Source organism: Gymnoscopelus microlampas (genome assembly GCF_963454915.1).
Source record: "Gymnoscopelus microlampas genome assembly, chromosome: 15".
Taxonomy (NCBI): domain Eukaryota; kingdom Metazoa; phylum Chordata; class Actinopteri; order Myctophiformes; family Myctophidae; genus Gymnoscopelus; species Gymnoscopelus microlampas.
In genome coordinates this window covers 44,718,207-44,735,706 of record NC_139952.1, presented here as the reverse complement: position 1 = coordinate 44,735,706, position 17,500 = coordinate 44,718,207, and the positions used below count along the sequence as shown (strand labels likewise).

General features: G+C 43.5%; 1 protein-coding gene across 9 annotated transcripts in view; it reads left to right on the top strand.

Moving 5' to 3' along the window:
• nfyc (nuclear transcription factor Y, gamma) overlaps positions 1 to 17,500 on the top strand; it is a 62,275-nt gene that overhangs the window by 24,719 nt on the left and 20,056 nt on the right. For 6 of the 9 annotated variants that reach the window (XM_084081033.1, XM_084081034.1, XM_084081032.1 and 3 more), the window contains exons 3-6: positions 476 to 547; positions 3,901 to 4,014; positions 9,341 to 9,436; positions 14,937 to 15,113. In XM_084081033.1, coding sequence (XP_083937159.1) covers positions 476 to 547; positions 3,901 to 4,014; positions 9,341 to 9,436; positions 14,937 to 15,113 — 459 coding nt within the window. The remainder of the gene's footprint in view (positions 1 to 475; positions 548 to 3,900; positions 4,015 to 9,340; positions 9,437 to 14,936; positions 15,114 to 17,500) is intronic. The other 3 variants (XM_084081029.1, XM_084081031.1, XM_084081030.1) reach the window with 1 other exon arrangement.

The following is a 17,500-nucleotide window of genomic DNA, read 5'->3' as shown; positions in this document are numbered from 1 at the left end:
CACACACACACACACACACACACACACACACACACACACACACACACACACACACACCACCTCACTCACACATTGTTGTTTAACTCATTGAGACCTGAAGCCGATTCTACATGTCTCCTAAATCTCAACAGTTTTCTGAAAAACCTATGTTTCTATATCAGTGATGCTCAAACTTTTTCATGTCAAGGACCCCCAAAATGTATATGTATTTGGCCGCAGACCCCCATCAAAATATTTTGTTCCAGGGACCCCCCCAGAAGCAAAGATATGAGTTAAAAATGTTCGCTTTAAAAATATATATATTTATTCAAAGATTTGCACACATTTTCACGATCTTTCAAAAATAGCCCAAAGTGTAAAATAATGCTTTTTTTTAGCTCAAATCTAAAAAATGACACAGTTCCAGGTCTTAATGGGTTAAATGCTACTTTCAGAAGAAGAACACAGATAACCTCCCCCCATGGTCTCGTTTCAGAAGGATTTCCGAGTGCAGGAGTTACCTCTGGCCCGAATCAAGAAAATCATGAAGCTGGATGAAGATGTGAAGGTGAGGAAACCATCATCATCATCCATGTGGTCACCAGACAACGGAAGCACAGAGTCACCAAGACAGATCCCTCATAGTATGGGGTCCATGGTATAAAACAGATCCTCATAGTATGGGGTCATGGTATAAAACAGATCCTCATAGTATGGGGTCATGGTATAAAACAGATCCTCATAGTATGGGGTCATGGTATAAAACAGATCCTCATAGTATGGGGTCATGGTATAAAACAGATCCTCATAGTATGGGGTCATGGTATAAAACAGATCCTCATAGTATGGGGTCATGGTATAAAACAGATCCTCATAGTATGGGGTCATGGTATAAAACAGATCCTCATAGTATGGGGTCATGGTATAAAACAGATCCTCATAGTATGGGGTCCATGGTATAAAACAGATCCTCATAGTATGGGGTCCATGGTATAAAACACTAGCCTGGGACCAGACGAATCTGCGAGTGCAAAAAAAAATTGCACTCTGCGATTTGGGTCTGGCACCGCTCCATAGAGAATCCATTTCCTGCTCCAGAAGATGGGGGTAACCAATCAGGGCCCAGTATTCGAATATGGGAGACTGTAATTGGTAGTTGGTTTGTAGGTCTAACCAATTGCGTCGAGAGTCATTGTTTTGATCCCGCCCGCTTGGAAAAAAAACATCCTCATAGAAGCACCAGACTCATATCCACGCAGTGATATAGTCTGTCTACGCCAGGCTAATAAAACAAATCCCTCATAGTATGGGGTTGTGGTATAGAAAAGTTTGAGAAACCCTGAACTAAACTATTGGTCTGATTAACCACCATATTTTATTCTATAGTCGTATAACAGTGTCATGCCAAATTGATTCAACTGATTAGTTCTAGTAAGTGTTGCACCCCTAATGCAGACATAATAAGACGTCCATCCTGGGTGATGTTCAGACATCAGGACCCTCAGTGTTAAGGCCATTGCACACAGGATGCGATTATTCGCACGGAAAAAACGCACCCTGTCTGAGCCAACCTAATAATCGCAATAATCGCATCCTTTGTGCAATGGCCTTTAGCCTCTAAGCCCGGTCAGGTTAGTGGCTAATTTGAAACTTGGATTCTAAATCCTAACAGTTTTTTTGAAAAAAAAAAAGTTTCTATATCAGTGCTTCTCAAACTTTTTCATGTCAAGGACCCCCACAATTATATGTATTTGGCCACGGACCCCCCCATCTCAAAATATTTCGTTCCAGGGATCCCCCCCCCCCCCAGAAGCAACGATTTGAGTTAAAAATATTCGCTTTAAAAAAATATATATATTCAATGATTTGCAAAAATGTTCGCTATTTTTCAAAAATAGCAGATCTACAAGCTCATAGCGATATCTGCTATTTTTTGAATATCTGCTATTTTTGAATAGCCCAAAGAAATGTTAAAATGAGACAGATGCGTTCCTGGTCCTAATGGATTAAGTCACAGAGAGTCAAGAGAGAGAACAAGAGGAGTGCTCTCTCTCTGCTACAGAACAGCTTAGCATCCACCAGCACCGTCTTAGCAACCACCAGCAGCACCAGCAGCAGCACTATTCCTGGTAGTGGTGGGAAAAAAAGTTCATTTCAGTGAACGAAAAATTTCGTTCACGTTCATGGCAATGATTCGTTCAAATGATTCGTTCAAATGATTCGTTCAAATGATTAGTTCAAATGATTCGTCCAAATGATTCGTTCAAATGATTCGTTCAAATGATTCGTTCAAATGATTCGTCCAAATGATTCGTTTAAATGATTCGTTCAAATGATTCGTTCTCGTTCAGATCTACAAGCTCACAACGCATCGCATCGCGACGCGTTGTGAGCTTTTAGATCTGCTATTTTCAAATTGCCTAGGTATAAAATAGGGCTAAAGTGGTTAATGTATGTTTTATAATGTGTGTAAAAACGTCGTGCTTGAACGTAACAGTTTCAGAAAGTGAACGAGCTCGTTCACGGCAAATGAACTATTTCTTTTGAACGAATCGATCATGAACGACACATCGCTAATTCCTGGTCCACACACACACACACACACACAGAGACTAGGACACACCCATAGGACAACATGTGCGTGCGGGAGCCGGGGATACATATCGTGCTGCAGCCCGCAGGGCCCTTTGCGCCGTCATCAAGTTAAGTAGCGGCTTAAAGAGTTAAAAGAGATCAGGAGATGACTTTAGACACAGCTACCTGCTGTCAGCACTGACGCAGCAGCTTCTGTACGGATACCTGGGGGGGGGGGGGGGTGTCTTGCGGGGGGGGGGGGGGGGGGGGGGGGGGGGGGTTGTGTCCTGTCCAGCCCGGCCTGTTGGCTTTGATGATGTACTTGCTTGTTTGGCCGGACAGATACATCATCAGCCGTTCACCGAGACAAACAACATGTAAAATTTGCCTTTTTGGTTTGTCAGTATTAAAGGAGAGATCCACTCTTGAATGGTATTTGCTTTGATGTGTCGCTAATCACTCACCAACGTACCAGGGGCAGTTCACTTTGTTCATAGAAGCCCCTGTTGTCCATTGTGGAGAGCCCTCCCACCGGCAGAATGGGAGTTTGTGTAACAACGAAACTCGCCTATTTTAGCAGCTCCAAACTTCGTTTTTCTTTCACGAATCCCCCCTGTGCGGTGTCCTGGCACTCTCACATGCACTGTTTGTCACACACGAGCTGCCGTTCGTACAGAACGGCTCTGATGGCGTGAACTCCCGCGAGATTCTCGCGTCCCGCGAGATTACGTACACCCATTCACACACACATTCACACACCGATGGCGGAGGAAACCACTCTCACATCGTGCATGTGAGAGTGCCAGGACACTGCATAGAGGGGATTCGTGACAATGAGAGGGTTAGCCACTCGCAGCCACGTATACATCTTTGTACGATAGTCGACAAATCTGTAAGCTCACAACACAAAAGAATGTTTATATATATATATATATACATATACACACACATGTATGTACATGGATAATTACTGTGCTTAAATACACAAGATACAGTAAATATGGTTTGGTTTTGGGTCTCAAATTCAGTCTGAGGTCTTTGTAAGGTCTGCACTGAATCACTGGTGATGCCAGGTATTACAATACATCTAATTCTAACCAGGATTAAAAGGGTCTTCAAAATATTTTTAGGACTGAAGCACGTGCCCGCGTGTGTGTGTCTAACCACGGTATAATGTGTGTGTGTGTGTGTGTGTGTGTGTGTGTGTGTGTGTGTGTGTGTGTGTGTGTGTGTGTGTGTGTGTGTGTGTGTGTGTGTGTGTGTGTGTGTGTGTGTGTGTGTGTGTGTGTGTGTGTGTGTGTGTGTGTGTGTCTAACCACGGTATAATGTGTGTGTGTGTGTGTACAGATGATCAGTGCCGAAGCACCAGTGTTGTTTGCCAAGGCGGCTCAGATCTTCATCACAGAGCTCACCCTCCGAGCCTGGATCCACACGGAGGACAACAAGAGACGCACGCTGCAGGTGAACACACACACACACACACACACACACACACACACACACACACACACACACACACACACACACACACACACACACACACACACACCAGCAAGACCCTAAGGCCTGATTTATCTTTAGTTGCACATCGAAAATGGCCGATCTACAAGCTCGCTTGTAGATCGCGTGTTTTCATTGCACGTCACACAGGGCACCCGGCCTGCCTGAGTATAAATCGGGCATCATGTCTTTTTGTTGAGTTCTTCTTTCCACACAACTCTCTCACGTCTCTCCTCTGTTGCGTTAGTGTGCATCTTTACATCCATGTAGCTTTTATCACTGTCACATCTACAGTGTCTTTAATAACATCCTCCTTCTTCTGGACATATTTTCTTTTTTACAGGCAGCTGGCGGTCTGTTACCGTTTAGTTATTTTTCTCTATAGTGACAGTAGTGCAAAGTAGCTAAGTACATTTACTTAAGTGCTGTACTTAAGTACAATTTTGAGGTATTTGTGCTTTACGTGACTGATTTCCAATTTCCAATACTTTTACTTCTACTCCACTACGTCTCGGATCCAAATATTGTGCTTTTACTCCACTACGTTCATTTGAAAACTTTAGTTTCGAGTTACTTTGTAGATTTTTAATTATTATTACAAAACATACATCAGCCCTATATAACATTTAATACATTTGAAAATAGCCGATCTACAAGCTCACGATGCGTAAGGGGAGAGAGATAGCGGAGTGAGAGAGAGAGATAGAGATAGAGTGAGAGGTGGACAGTGTAGGGCATTGGTTCTCAAAGTGGGGTCCGGGGTACCCCCAGGGGTCCTTGAGTGTGTTCCAGGGGGTCCCCAGCTAAATTCAAGATTAGGAACCAAATGGACCCTTATGGGTCTGTAACTCAGAGAGTGTACAAATGGAACCAAATGGACCCTAACGGGTCCATTTGGTTCCATTTGTATTCTCTCTGAGTTCAATTAACATTGATTTTACAATATCAATTGGGGTCCAAGAGATAGAAATGCCATTAAATGGGGGTCTGTAGCCTAATGCATGTCAAACTGGGGGGTCCTTGAAATTAAAATGGTTGAGAATCACTGCAAGAGCCGTAAAAATCTTCTCTTATGTGGCGGGGTCCCTGGCATATCTTTTCAAATGGGGGTCGGCGGGCTAATACGTGTCAATTTTGGGGGTCCTTGACATGAAAAAGTTTGAGTGTAGGAGAGACTCCAGTGAGCTTTGGGTGGTCTTCTCTACTCGGGGCGGTAACTTTTGGTTACTTTGTATGCAAACAAGCAGAGAGCAAGCGGTGGTCCCAGAACCAGCAGCACCCCCCCCACCCCCCCCTGAGGGAGGGTCTCTATCTCTATCCCGCTGTTGTAGAATTCCTTCTCTCTCCGTCTCTCTCTCTCTCTCTCTTGGAGAGGCCTCTGAAAGCAGAGCCAGGCCCGGGTTGCCAGTGACCCACTTTTTCCTACTCCGGCCATTTTGCCACTCAACATGGATCCTGGGATGATGCTGGGAGGTAGAGGGGAGGGGAGGGGGGAGGGGGAAGGGGTACGCGCTTTGGAAAGCCAGGGAAGAAGAAGAAGAAGAAGCAGAGCTTGGTCACACCTGGATGTCAAGAGGGGAGAGGAGCAGCCGCCGGGACATGAAAGAGTGAAAATAAAAAAAGGCAGCTTTATCCGCTCGCATACTTCGGAGAGATTAGCTGTGTGTGTGTGTGTTTGTATTACTATACTTGTGAGGACCAAACGTCCCCACAAGTATAGTAGAATTTGAGGAATAGATGTTTAATAGACGAGGAAAGAAAAATGGTTGTTTTATGGTTTATTTTTTAGGGACCCTTTTAGGGAGTTTCCCATATTTTATACTTAGTCGTGCGGCGATGTCAGACACCGGAAAATAGCCAATCTACAAGCACACAACGTGTCGCGCTGCGACACGTTGTGAGCTTGTAGATCGGCTATTTTCCGGCTTTAGACTTGCGGTTAAAAATGCCCCCAAAGAAATCGTAAATCAATCATAAAATTGGCTTCCTAAAATGTTGTGTGTGTTTTAAAGAGAGGGAGAGAGTGTACCGATTGAGGGACTCAACTAACATGAACCCTAGCATCCCTGTTCTTATGTCATTAAAAGGCAAACTTTCGACGACCCGTTTGTGAGCCGGTAGATGAGGCTATTTCTGGCAGAGAGAGATTTGGTATACCGGGGAAACAAAAAAAAAGCTCTTCTTCAGATCATCTTAGGAAGGATGCTTCACCTACTCCTCTCTCTCTCTCTCTCGCCCTCCCCCCCATGTCCAACAAACATCACCCTCGGAGGGTCCCAGGTGTTTCTCTCCCCCCAACAACAGAGCGGCCTGCTCCTTTCTAGTAGCACGGCACACTTTTACGTAGCACCCCGCCAAACTGTGGAAGGTCATACACATGTTAACCCATTAAGACCTGGAACTGTGTCATTTTTAGATTTGAGCTAAAACGTATTATTTTACACTTTGGGCTATTCAAAAATAGCAGATCTACAAGCTCATAGCGCGGCACCGAGTGCCGCGCTATGAGCTTGTAGATCTGCTATTTTTGAAAAATCTTGAAAATGCGTGCAAATCTTTGAAATATATATATTTTTTAAAGCGAACATTTTAAACTCAAATCTTTGCTTCTGGGGGTCCCTGGAACAAAATATTTTGATGGGGGTCCGTGGCCAAATACATATAATTTTGGGGGTCCTTGACATGAAAAAGATTGAGAACCACTGATATAGAAACATACGTTTTTGAGAATACTGTTGAGATTTAGGAGACATGTAGAATCGGCTTCAGGTCTCAATGGGTTAATTACATTTTACACCGCAGATGGCGCAGTGTGTGTGTGTGTGTGTGTGTGTGTGTGACGTGTGCAGCTAACGCACGTTAGCAATTTATTATGCGTTTACCACAGTTCAACCTGGGGAAACGGCGGCTGAAAGTAGCGGATCTACAAACTCACAACACACGTAGATAGATTGGCTATTTCCGCCACGCTGTCAAGCCACACACACACACGCACGCACGCACGCACGCGTACGCGCACACGCACACGCACACGCAGAGCTCTGATCCCATTGTGCCGGGGGGGCCACGCCGATCACATCGCCATAGCAACGCTCATCAATACAACAAATGTGGACGTGTCCTGGTATTAGTGGATATTAATCAGTCTACTATATATAGACCATGGTGGAGGCGGGGGGAGTGGGCGGGGGGGGCCTGACTGCCAATATCCTGTGGAAAATTCCACAGGGACACACTGCGGGGGGGTTTACACACTGCGGGGGGGTTTACAGTAGCGGAGGTTTTGTTTGTGATGTCAGGACAACGTTGCACGTTTTACTGGCGCTCTCTCTCTCTCTCTCTCTCTCTCCCTCCTCTCACGCGGTCGGGGAACCGTAGGGGTTGATGTTAGAGCATTGGTTCTCAAAGTGGGGATCCCCCTGCTATCCCCGGGGTCCGGGGATAGCAGATCTACAAGCTCATAGCGTGGCACCAAGTGCCGCACTATGAGCTTGTAGATCTGTTATTTTTGAAAAATCTTTGAAAATGTGTGCAAATATTTCAATCTTTTTTTTAAACATTTTTAAACACAAATCTTTGCTTCTGGGGGTCCCTGGCACAACATATTTTTAGGGTGGGGGTCTGCGGCCACATTCATATCAGTTTGGGGGTCCTTGGCACGAGAACGTTTGAGAACCACTGTGTTAGAGCACCGTTTCATGGGCCACAAGTTAAATGCAAAGTGAGCCCCCCAAATAACTGGCAAAACGTTAAGATTTTGGTTTTCTATCAAACCTTGAAAAAAATGGGTTGTTATTGTGATAAATAGGAACTTTTAACCCATTCAATCCAGGACATCCTGTGTCATTTTAGATTTGAGCTGTAAACATTATTTTACACTTTGGCTATTCAAAAATAGCAGATATACAAGCTCATCTTGAAAATCTGTGCAAATCTTTGAATATATATACTTTTAAAGCTAACATTTGTAAGTCAAATCTTTGCTTCTGGGGGGTTCTACAAATGTCTTCTAAATCCTAACAGTTTTTTTTTATTCATTTTTTTAATGTTCTCAAACCTTTTCATGTCAAGGGCCCCCAAGATGATATGTATTTCATGCCAACACTTTTGTACTTTTACTCAAGTAACATTTTGAACACAGGCCTTTTACTTGAAACAGTCTTTTTTATATGGTGGTATTGCTACTTTAACTCATTGAGTGCCATTAACGTGTTTCACGTGTTTTTACCGCTATGGCACTGGGTGCCAATGACGTGTTTGACGTGTTTTTGAAAAAATAGTAAAAACAAAACAAAAAAAACGGGAATCTGTCCCGAATCTGTCATTTTTAGATTTATTTGGCTATTCAAAAATAGCAGATCTACAAGCTCATAGCGTGGCACCGTTTTTGAAAAAACGTATAATCAGTGGTTCTCAAACCTTTTTTTTGTGTATGTCAAGGACCCCCAAAATTATATGTATTTGGCTGTGGACCCCCAACTCAAAATATGTTGTTCCAGGGACCCCCCCTCAGAAGCAAAGATTTGAGTTAAAAATGTTTAAAAATATATACATTCAAAGATTTGCACGAATTTGCATGATTTTTCAAAAATAGCAGATCTACAAGCTCATAGCGCGGCACTCAGGCTGAGGGCCACAATTCAGTTGTTTTGTGTGTGACTGTGTGACGGCTCATGTGACAGAGACACAGCTCAGTCAAAGTGACAACTTTGGAACTGTGTTTGGATTCCTTTCGATCGCCCTCCCCTCTCTCCCTCCCTCCCTCCCTCCCCTCCCCTCCCACAGTCATGTGACTATTTTTGGGAAAGAACAGAGCAGCGTTGAGCGGGTAGCAAATGGTCCAGGTTTATATTTAGGTATCTGCTGGCTTATTGAATCAAGGCACTGGACTCATCACTGGACTGGACTAACCCCCCCCCCCCCCCCAATCCCCCCTCCTTTCTTTCCCCATCTTTTTTCCTCTTTATTATTCTGTATAACGGCAGTATTGCACAAATGAAAACACTTACATTTCAGGCCCACAGAGATCTTTAAAGTAAATTATTATATTTCTAATCCCAGAGAGTTCCTATAAACAAATGCAATTAAAATATTCTCTTTTTTATTTGTTTTATTTTCTGTTCTCTCTTGTATTTCTCTCCTGCCGTATTAATACAGTAGCCATCTGTATCAATGCACGTTTCGCCAAGCATCACCAGGCATGGGATATATTGCCGTATTTTTTTGCACAGCTCTACTCCCCACTCACCCCCCTCTTCTTCTTCTTCTTCTTCTTTGTGTGTTACAGAGGAACGACATCGCCATGGCCATCACAAAGTTCGACCAGTTTGACTTCCTGATCGACATCGTCCCCCGGGACGAGCTGAAGCCCCCCAAACGACAGGTGGGGGCGGGGCAAACGCTCACTTCTTGTGCTGTCTAACAGTGTGTGTGCTGGGGCTGCGAGAGTTAATCAAACTCATCCATTTAATGGATAATAAATGAAAAAAATAATGATTCAATTATAAATTATTATATATTACATTCATAATTAATTAATAAAATAATCAATCCTTAATATGTCCATTATAGGCTAAAAGTTTTTTTTAAAACTCCCAAAAAATGTCAAAATAATAAATAAATAGTGAAAATGGCTGATCTATGAGCTTGTAGATCTGATATTTTCGCTAGTTTTGCCTGACGTTGCGCAACAAAGTACAAATTAACATTTAAGTGGTTAATCAATTAATTGATAAATAAATAAAAAAACACTTCGATTAATCGAAAAAGTAATCGATCATTGCCGCCCCAGTGTGTTCTGTTCTGCTGTGTGTGTGTGTGTGTGTGTGTGTGTGTGTGTGTGTGTGTGTGTGTGTGTGTGTGTGTGTGTGTGTGTGTGTGTGTGTGTGTGTGTGTGTGTGTGTGTGTGTGTGTGTGTTGATTTCGTCGACTAAAACTATGATGAAAAATGTTCGTCGACTACACTGACGAAAACGAAATAAAAACGAAATGAAAACTAAGCTATGATGACTAAAACTGAGACTAAATATATTGACAGTTTCGTCAACAAATAAAAACTAGACTTCTTTTTTAATGGAGGGACTAGTGGAGAAAAGATCCAGTAGAACTAAAAGACAAGTCATTTTATGTTTGGTTGCTCTCTGAAAATAGCAGATCTACAAGCTCACAATATTGTGAGCTTGTAGATCTGCTATTTTCAGAGTGCAACCAAGTGTAAAATCAGCCATTACGACGCCATCAAGGCACCGCCAAAATACATTTTAGTCGACTAAATCAACTGTAGATTTATTCGACTAAAATCTTATGATATTTAGTATTTAGTCCATTGGTTCTCAAAGTGGGGTCCGGGGACCCCCAGGGGTCCTTGAGGGAGTTCCAGGGGGTCCCCAGCTAAATGATAGATTAGGCACCAAATGGACCCTTATGGGTCTGTAACTCTGAGAGTGTACAAATGGAACCAAATGGACCCTAACGGGTCCATTTGGTTCCACTTGTACACTCTCAGAGTTAAATTGACATAGGGTTTACAATATAAATTGCGGTCCAAGTGATAGAAATGCCATTAAATGGGGGTCCGTAGCCCTAATGCATGTCAAACTGGGGGTCCTTGAAATTAAAATGGTTGAGAATCACTGCTAGAGCCGTAAAAAAAATCATCTCTTATGGGGGTCCCTGGCATATCTTTTGAAATGGGGGTCCGCAGGCTAATAACTGTCAATTTGGGGGTCCTTGACATGAAAAAGTTTGAGAACCACTGATTTAGTCGACTAAAACTAGACAAAGACAAAAACTAAAACATTTCAGGTGACTAAAATATGGCAAAAACTAAATGGAATGTTATTCAAAAGACTATGACTAAAACTACATCAAAACTTGCTGTCAAAATCAACACTGGTGTGTGTTTGTGTGAGTTTTCCTTTTTGTCTTTGTTGTCACGCTGTGCCGTTTGGACAAACGCACGTAAAGCGTTGTCAAGGCGCCGCCGTGGTCAATGGAGCCCACCGGCTCTTTGGCTGCCGTCCCATCACTGGCAGTCAGGAGGCGCTGTAAACATCCTTGACTGGAAGCTGGGTTTTTATGGCAGAGAGGGCTTTCAGTCGGATGTTTGCAGCGTCTTGTTGCCCCCGACAACTAACCCACGGCCCGGGAGATGATGATGACGCCAGAAGACACATCCTCGCACTCCATCTCTGACTCTGATGCAAACTGTTAAGTGTGTGTGTGTGTGTGTGTGTGTGTGTGTGTGTGTGTGTGTGTGTGTGTGTGTGTGTGTGTGTGTGTGTGTGTGTGTGTGTGTGTGTGTGTGTGTGTGTGTGTACGTGCTTAGTGCATACTTGTATTACTACTCTTGTGAGGCCCAAATGTCCCCACAAATATAGTAGAATTTGGAAAATTGTGAGGACCATTTTCCTGGTCCTCGCAAAGAGAAATGGCTGTTTTTTTATGGTTAAAAATATTTTGGGGAGTTAAGGATTACAATTAGGAAAAGATTCAGGATTAGGATGAAGTATTTAGAGGGTTAGGTTTACAAAAATAGCAAATATACAAGCTCATAGCGCGGCACTCGGTGCCAACCCATGAGCTTGTAGATCTGCTTATTCTTTTTAAATCTTGAAAATGTGTGCAAATCTTTGAATATCTAACTATATAAATGCCGAGCAACTTCCGTGCCCTCGGTGTCCACACCCCACAGCTCTGTTATCGACTAAACACAACACCGTCACACCACATGTCGCCAACACTGTCGCCACGGCGGGCGGCCTGAATTTACGTTTCGCGTAGGCCACCTGCCATGCCTCACTACACCGTTCCCACCTCGCAACATAATTAATTCTACTCACCAAATGTCGGACACAACGGAAGTGGAAGCAGCTTCCTACCGCTTACCGTGCGTACCACCGAGGCCAACACAACACGACGGCCCGCCATTGAAAATCCCCAAAACAACAAGAGCACGTTGCTCTGCTCTGCTCCACACCAGGCTAGGTTCATGACACCAAAGGATTAGCCAGTGATGTCATCATTACTGGTCAACACACCAGGCTAGGTTCATGACAGCAAAGGATTCGACAGTGATGTCATCATTATGCAACCCGGAAGTACACATCGCCGGCATTGGGATGCCAGGTTGGGATGCCACGCCAGAAACAAGCAAGAACCTGCATGATTTTTTTTTTTTTTTTTTTTTTTTTTTTTTTTTTTTTACCGTTTGGAGATTTTCATCCGACGACTTTGGCGCGCACCACCAGGGGGTCCGCGGACCCCCTGAAACATAAAAAATATTATTTCTTCCCAATTTTTTTCTCAATTTTTTTACTTTTACATTACAACTTTTTTTTTTTTTTTTTTTTTTCCAAATGTTCATCCCATATATACACGCGCCCACGCTGGGCCCCGTGCGCGGCTGGGGGTTTCGGGCGGCCGTAGGCCGCCCGGACCTCTAGTATATATATATTTAAAGCAAACATTTGTAACTCAAATCTTTGCTTCTGGTGGGGGGGAATATATATACACACACATTTTTCACAATTTTTCAAAAATAGCAGATCTACAAGCTCATAGCGCGGCACCGAGTGCCGCGCTATGAGCTTGTATATCTGCAATTTTTGAATGGGGTTAAAATATGGAGATACAAGGTTGTTCTGCCCCGACCGCGACGATGTGACCGTTGTCTTATCGCTGCAAAGAGAACCGTTTGTCTGGGGTTCTTCTGTAAGAGAGAGAGAGAGAGGGGGAGGGAGAGAGAGAGAGAGAGAGAGAGAGATGGCCGGCAGCCGGACGGCCGGGGCGAGGCGAGCGTTGTCCGGGAGACCGTGTGAAGGAGTGTAAACATCCTACACTCTCAGCTGTGTGCTCATGGAGCTGGGAGAGGGGTGTTTACGCTCTCACCCACGGACACACTACTGCCACCTAGCGGGGTTCCACTGAAGAGAGAGGTGGTGTAGAGGGAGAGGGGTGTTTACGCTCTCACCCACGGACACACTGCCACCAGCGGGGTTCCACTGAAGAGAGAGGTGGTGTAGAGGGAGAGGGGTGTTTACGCTCTCACCCACGGACACACTGCCACCAGCGGGTTCCACTGAAAAAGGAGGGGACCAAGTATATAGGCCAGTGATGATTTCCTCGACTAAAACTATGACCGAAAAATGTTCGTCGACTACCTTTTTTTCACTGACGAAAACTAAATAAAAACTAAATAAAAACTAAGCTATGATGACTAAAACTAAGACTAAATATATTGACAATTCCGTCAACAAATAAAAACTAGACTACAGTGTTAGGGCGGGACTATTGGGGAAGAGATCCAGTAGAACTAAAAGAAAAGTAATTTTATGTTTGGTCGGGTGTTGCGCTCTGAAAATAGCAGATCTACAAGCTTGTAGATCGGCTATTTTCAGCATGCAAGTGTAAAATCAGCCATTACGACGCCATCAAGGCACCGACAAAATACATATTTGTCGACTAAATCAACTGTAGTTTTAGTCGACTATAATCTTATGATATTTAGTCAACTAAAACTAGACTAACAGTAAAACATTTCAGATGACTAAAATATGACTAAAACTAAATGGAATTTCATTCAAAAGACTATGACTAAAACTAAATCAAAGTTTGCTGTCAAAATCAACACTGATATAGACCCATGTACTGGAGTACTTGCTCAAGTAAAATATCTGAGTACTTGTTTCCAGCACTGGTGGTGCGGTGCGGCATGGCATGGTGCTCTACTGTATACTATTGACCTGGCTGGATGGAGGAGGGAGGCTCAGCCCTGTCTGTCCGTGTGTTAATGGATCTTTTGGGTCCAGATTACATTACTCATACCGTGGCCTCCAAGCCCCATCAGTTATTTATCAGACGCGCGCCCGACACTCATCTACGGTTACACCTGCAACAATAATTCATGGAGATGTAATGGGCTGATAGCGCGTGTGCTTGTGTGTGTGCGTGTGTGTGTCCTTGTGTCCTTTGTTGGTCATTTGGATTCCATAGAAGCCAGCATGTCTTCTAATGGAAGCATGTCGCGCACCGGAACTTGTAGATCTGCTATTTTTGAAAATGTGTGCAAGTCTTTGAATACATTTATTTTTTTCAAAGTGAACATTTTTTTTTAACTCTGGTACAACTTCTGGGGGGGGGGGGGGGGTAGGGTGACCACCTTCAACAGACCCATTGAGGGACAGACGTACCCGTTCCGTGGGACATCGCGGGACACATGCACACGCGCGCAGCACGTGCAGTATTTTTGCGCGGTTCTGGGCGGATTGCGTTTTTTTCCAGTTTTTGGTTTCTTTATTTCGGTTTTAGGGTTAAGATTAGGCTTAGGTTAGGGTTATGTTATTTAATTATTATTCTTGCCTGATTTTACCGATTTTATTATAAAAAAAAAAGAACATTTCTCTTTTTTTTTTCATATCTTTGATTTTCGGGACATTGCTCTGCTTGTGCGGGACGCGGGACAGAGGGTCCGCGAATTTCGGGACGGGTGGTCACCCTAGGGGGGGGGGACCCTGGAATCCCTGGGACAAAATATTTTGAGATGGACCCATTTGTAGAATCCCCCCAGAAGCAAAGATTTGAGTTACAAATGTTCGCTTTAAAAACAGATTTGCCACGATATTTCCACGATAAAAAAAAAATCCACGATATTTCCCAAAAAATAGCAGATCTACAAGCTCATAGCGCGGCACTCGGTGCCGCGCTATGAGCTTGTAGATCTGCTATTTTTTGAATAGCCCAAAGAAATAAAAAAAATGTCACACAGACAGACGCGTTCCCGGTTTGAATGGGTTATAATGACGATAATAAGCTAAAACGTCATCATTTCACATTTTCAGTCATTGAGACGTTCTCTATATTTTTGCCTTTTCTTCTTCGTTCAGGAGGAGGTGCGTCAGCAGGTGGCCCCCGCCGAGCCCGTCCAGTACTACTTCACGCTGGCCCAGCAGCCCGGGGGGGCCGTGCAGGTCCAGGGTCAGCAGGTCCAGGGTCAGCAGGCCAACGCACAGCAGACCATCCAGCCCGGACAGATCATCATCGCACAGCCACAGCAAGGACAGGTAACAAACAAAACAATACAACAACGTGTGTGAGTTCTTCAAAATTCTGCCCCGAACCTGACCCTATATACCCTATACCCGACCCGACGTTTTAATGGGCCGAGCTGGGCCCCAAAATCTATGTTAACTCTCTCAGTGCCAATTAAATAAAAAGATTATTGCGAACTGTGTGAAGATTTCTTTTTTTTTTTTTTTCAAAGTAAAAAAAAAAGTGCTTAGGAAGCGAGATACAGCCTTTTTCAGTTGTAAGTTAAACAAGGAGTGGATGGAGCTGCACATCTTCAGATAATGATATCTTGGGTTCTGAACACTTTTTTTTCAAAAAAATAAATAATATTTTTTTAATTTAAAAAAAAAAACTCGGGATTTTTCGTTCTGGCAGGGAGGGTATTCAGTAAAAACTCGGGATAACTCGGGGTCTGGCACTGAGAGAGTTAACACATTGACTGCCTGAATTATTTTCACTGCCTATTGTTATTCATGCCAGAGATTTTTCAATGGAAAAAAAAAAAGTACTCAGGAGCCGAGATACAAAATTTTAAAGTTTTAAGTTAACAAGGAAGTGGATGAGAGTAAAGATCTTCCAAAATTCATATCTCCTTGGTCTTTGGGTCAAACTTTAAAAAAAAAAAGTTAAAAAAAAAAAAAAAAAAAAAAAAAAAAATTTGAAAAATTAATTTTTTACTAAAAACGAGTTAACTCGTTTTTAGCAGATCTTGGCACTCAAGTGATGAAAAGCTAAAAACGAGTTAATTCGTTTTAGGCATTCAATGTGTTAATAGTCGGGCTGGGGCCGAGCCTCGGGTTCCCTGAAGAAAAAAGAAAAGAAAAAACGTATTACCCACAATAAAAGACATATCAACTGCCCCTAGCGGCCTGACGGTAAGGCCGACGGAAATGTCAGTGGGTGTGTTGGATGAAGCTCAAAGTGAACTTTATTCGGGTATCTAGTTTGTCGTCGTCCGACCTTCCTAGCCCGTGTTATTAAAGAAAAACGGGCGACAATGGCCAAAAACTCAATTTGAAAATGGGCTGATCGAACGGAAGGTCCAATCTGCTCAGTTCACAGCTTGTTGGATGCGTGACTTTGAGGACATTAAGCACATAATAATGACACCTTTTCAGGTTTTCGTGCCTAAAAGTATGGTGATTTTTCGGGCCGGCACAGTATAGGGCCCAGTTAGGGCCGGGTCTTAAAACCCATTGATACCTGGAACGCTTCTGTGTCACTTTAGATGTCTTTGGCTATTCAAAAATAGCAGATCTACAAGCTCATAGCGCGGCACCGAGTGCCGCGCTATGAGCTTGTAGATCTGCTATTTTTGAAAAATCGTGAAAATATTTTTTTTTATAAAAAAAATTCCGAAAAACTTTTAGGATTTAGATTTTTTTAAAGAATCGCCTCAGGTCTTAATGGGTTAATTTTCAGGCCAGTTAAGAACGTGTGTGCGTGTGTGTGCGTGTGTGTGTGTGTGTGTGTGTGCGTGTCATGCTCAGTCCTGTGAAGCTGCTGTTAGAGTCTAGCAGAGAATCAGATCACACCGTTTAACTTCCTCCATGTTGGTCTTGGCACCGTGCGCTGAGGAGGCCCAATGTCTCCCACCAGCAGGACCCACCCAGCATCACAACACACCCTACGCACACGCACACACACACACACGATTTTATTACTATACTTGTGAGGACATCAACATTTTAGGACAGCGAATGAAAATGGCCAAAAAATAACTGTAAAAAAAAGCTGTCCAAACTCTAAAGATCTATGTTTGGTCCTCACAATGTCTTTGTCTCACATTCTACTATACTTGTGGGGACATTAATGATCCTCACAAGTATAGTAAAACAAGTACACACACACACACACACACACACACACACACACACACACACACACACACACACACACACACACACACACACACACACACACACACACACACACACACACACACACACACACACACACACACACACACACACTCTTCACCTGGATGGCCTGCTGGGAGAACATTTAATCCGCACACAGTGTTACCAATAGGGGTCCGTTGACTCTCACACACACACACACATACACATACACATACACATACACACACACACACACACGCACACACTACAGTATTATACAGTGTAACCTGAGCATGAGCAAAATGAAGGTTTGTACCTTTACCAACAGGACATTGTCACACACACAATGTTGAGGGTCACCTTTCAACTCTCTCTCTCTCTCTTTCAAATTCTCATTGAAGGTCCTCCTCCCTCGCCTGCTCTCTCTCTCTCACTCTCTGTATCCTCTCTCCCTCTCTCTCTCTCTCTGTATCCTCTCTCTCTCACTTTCTGTCTGTCTCTCTGTCTCTCTGTCTGTAGCTCTCTCTCTGTATCTCTCT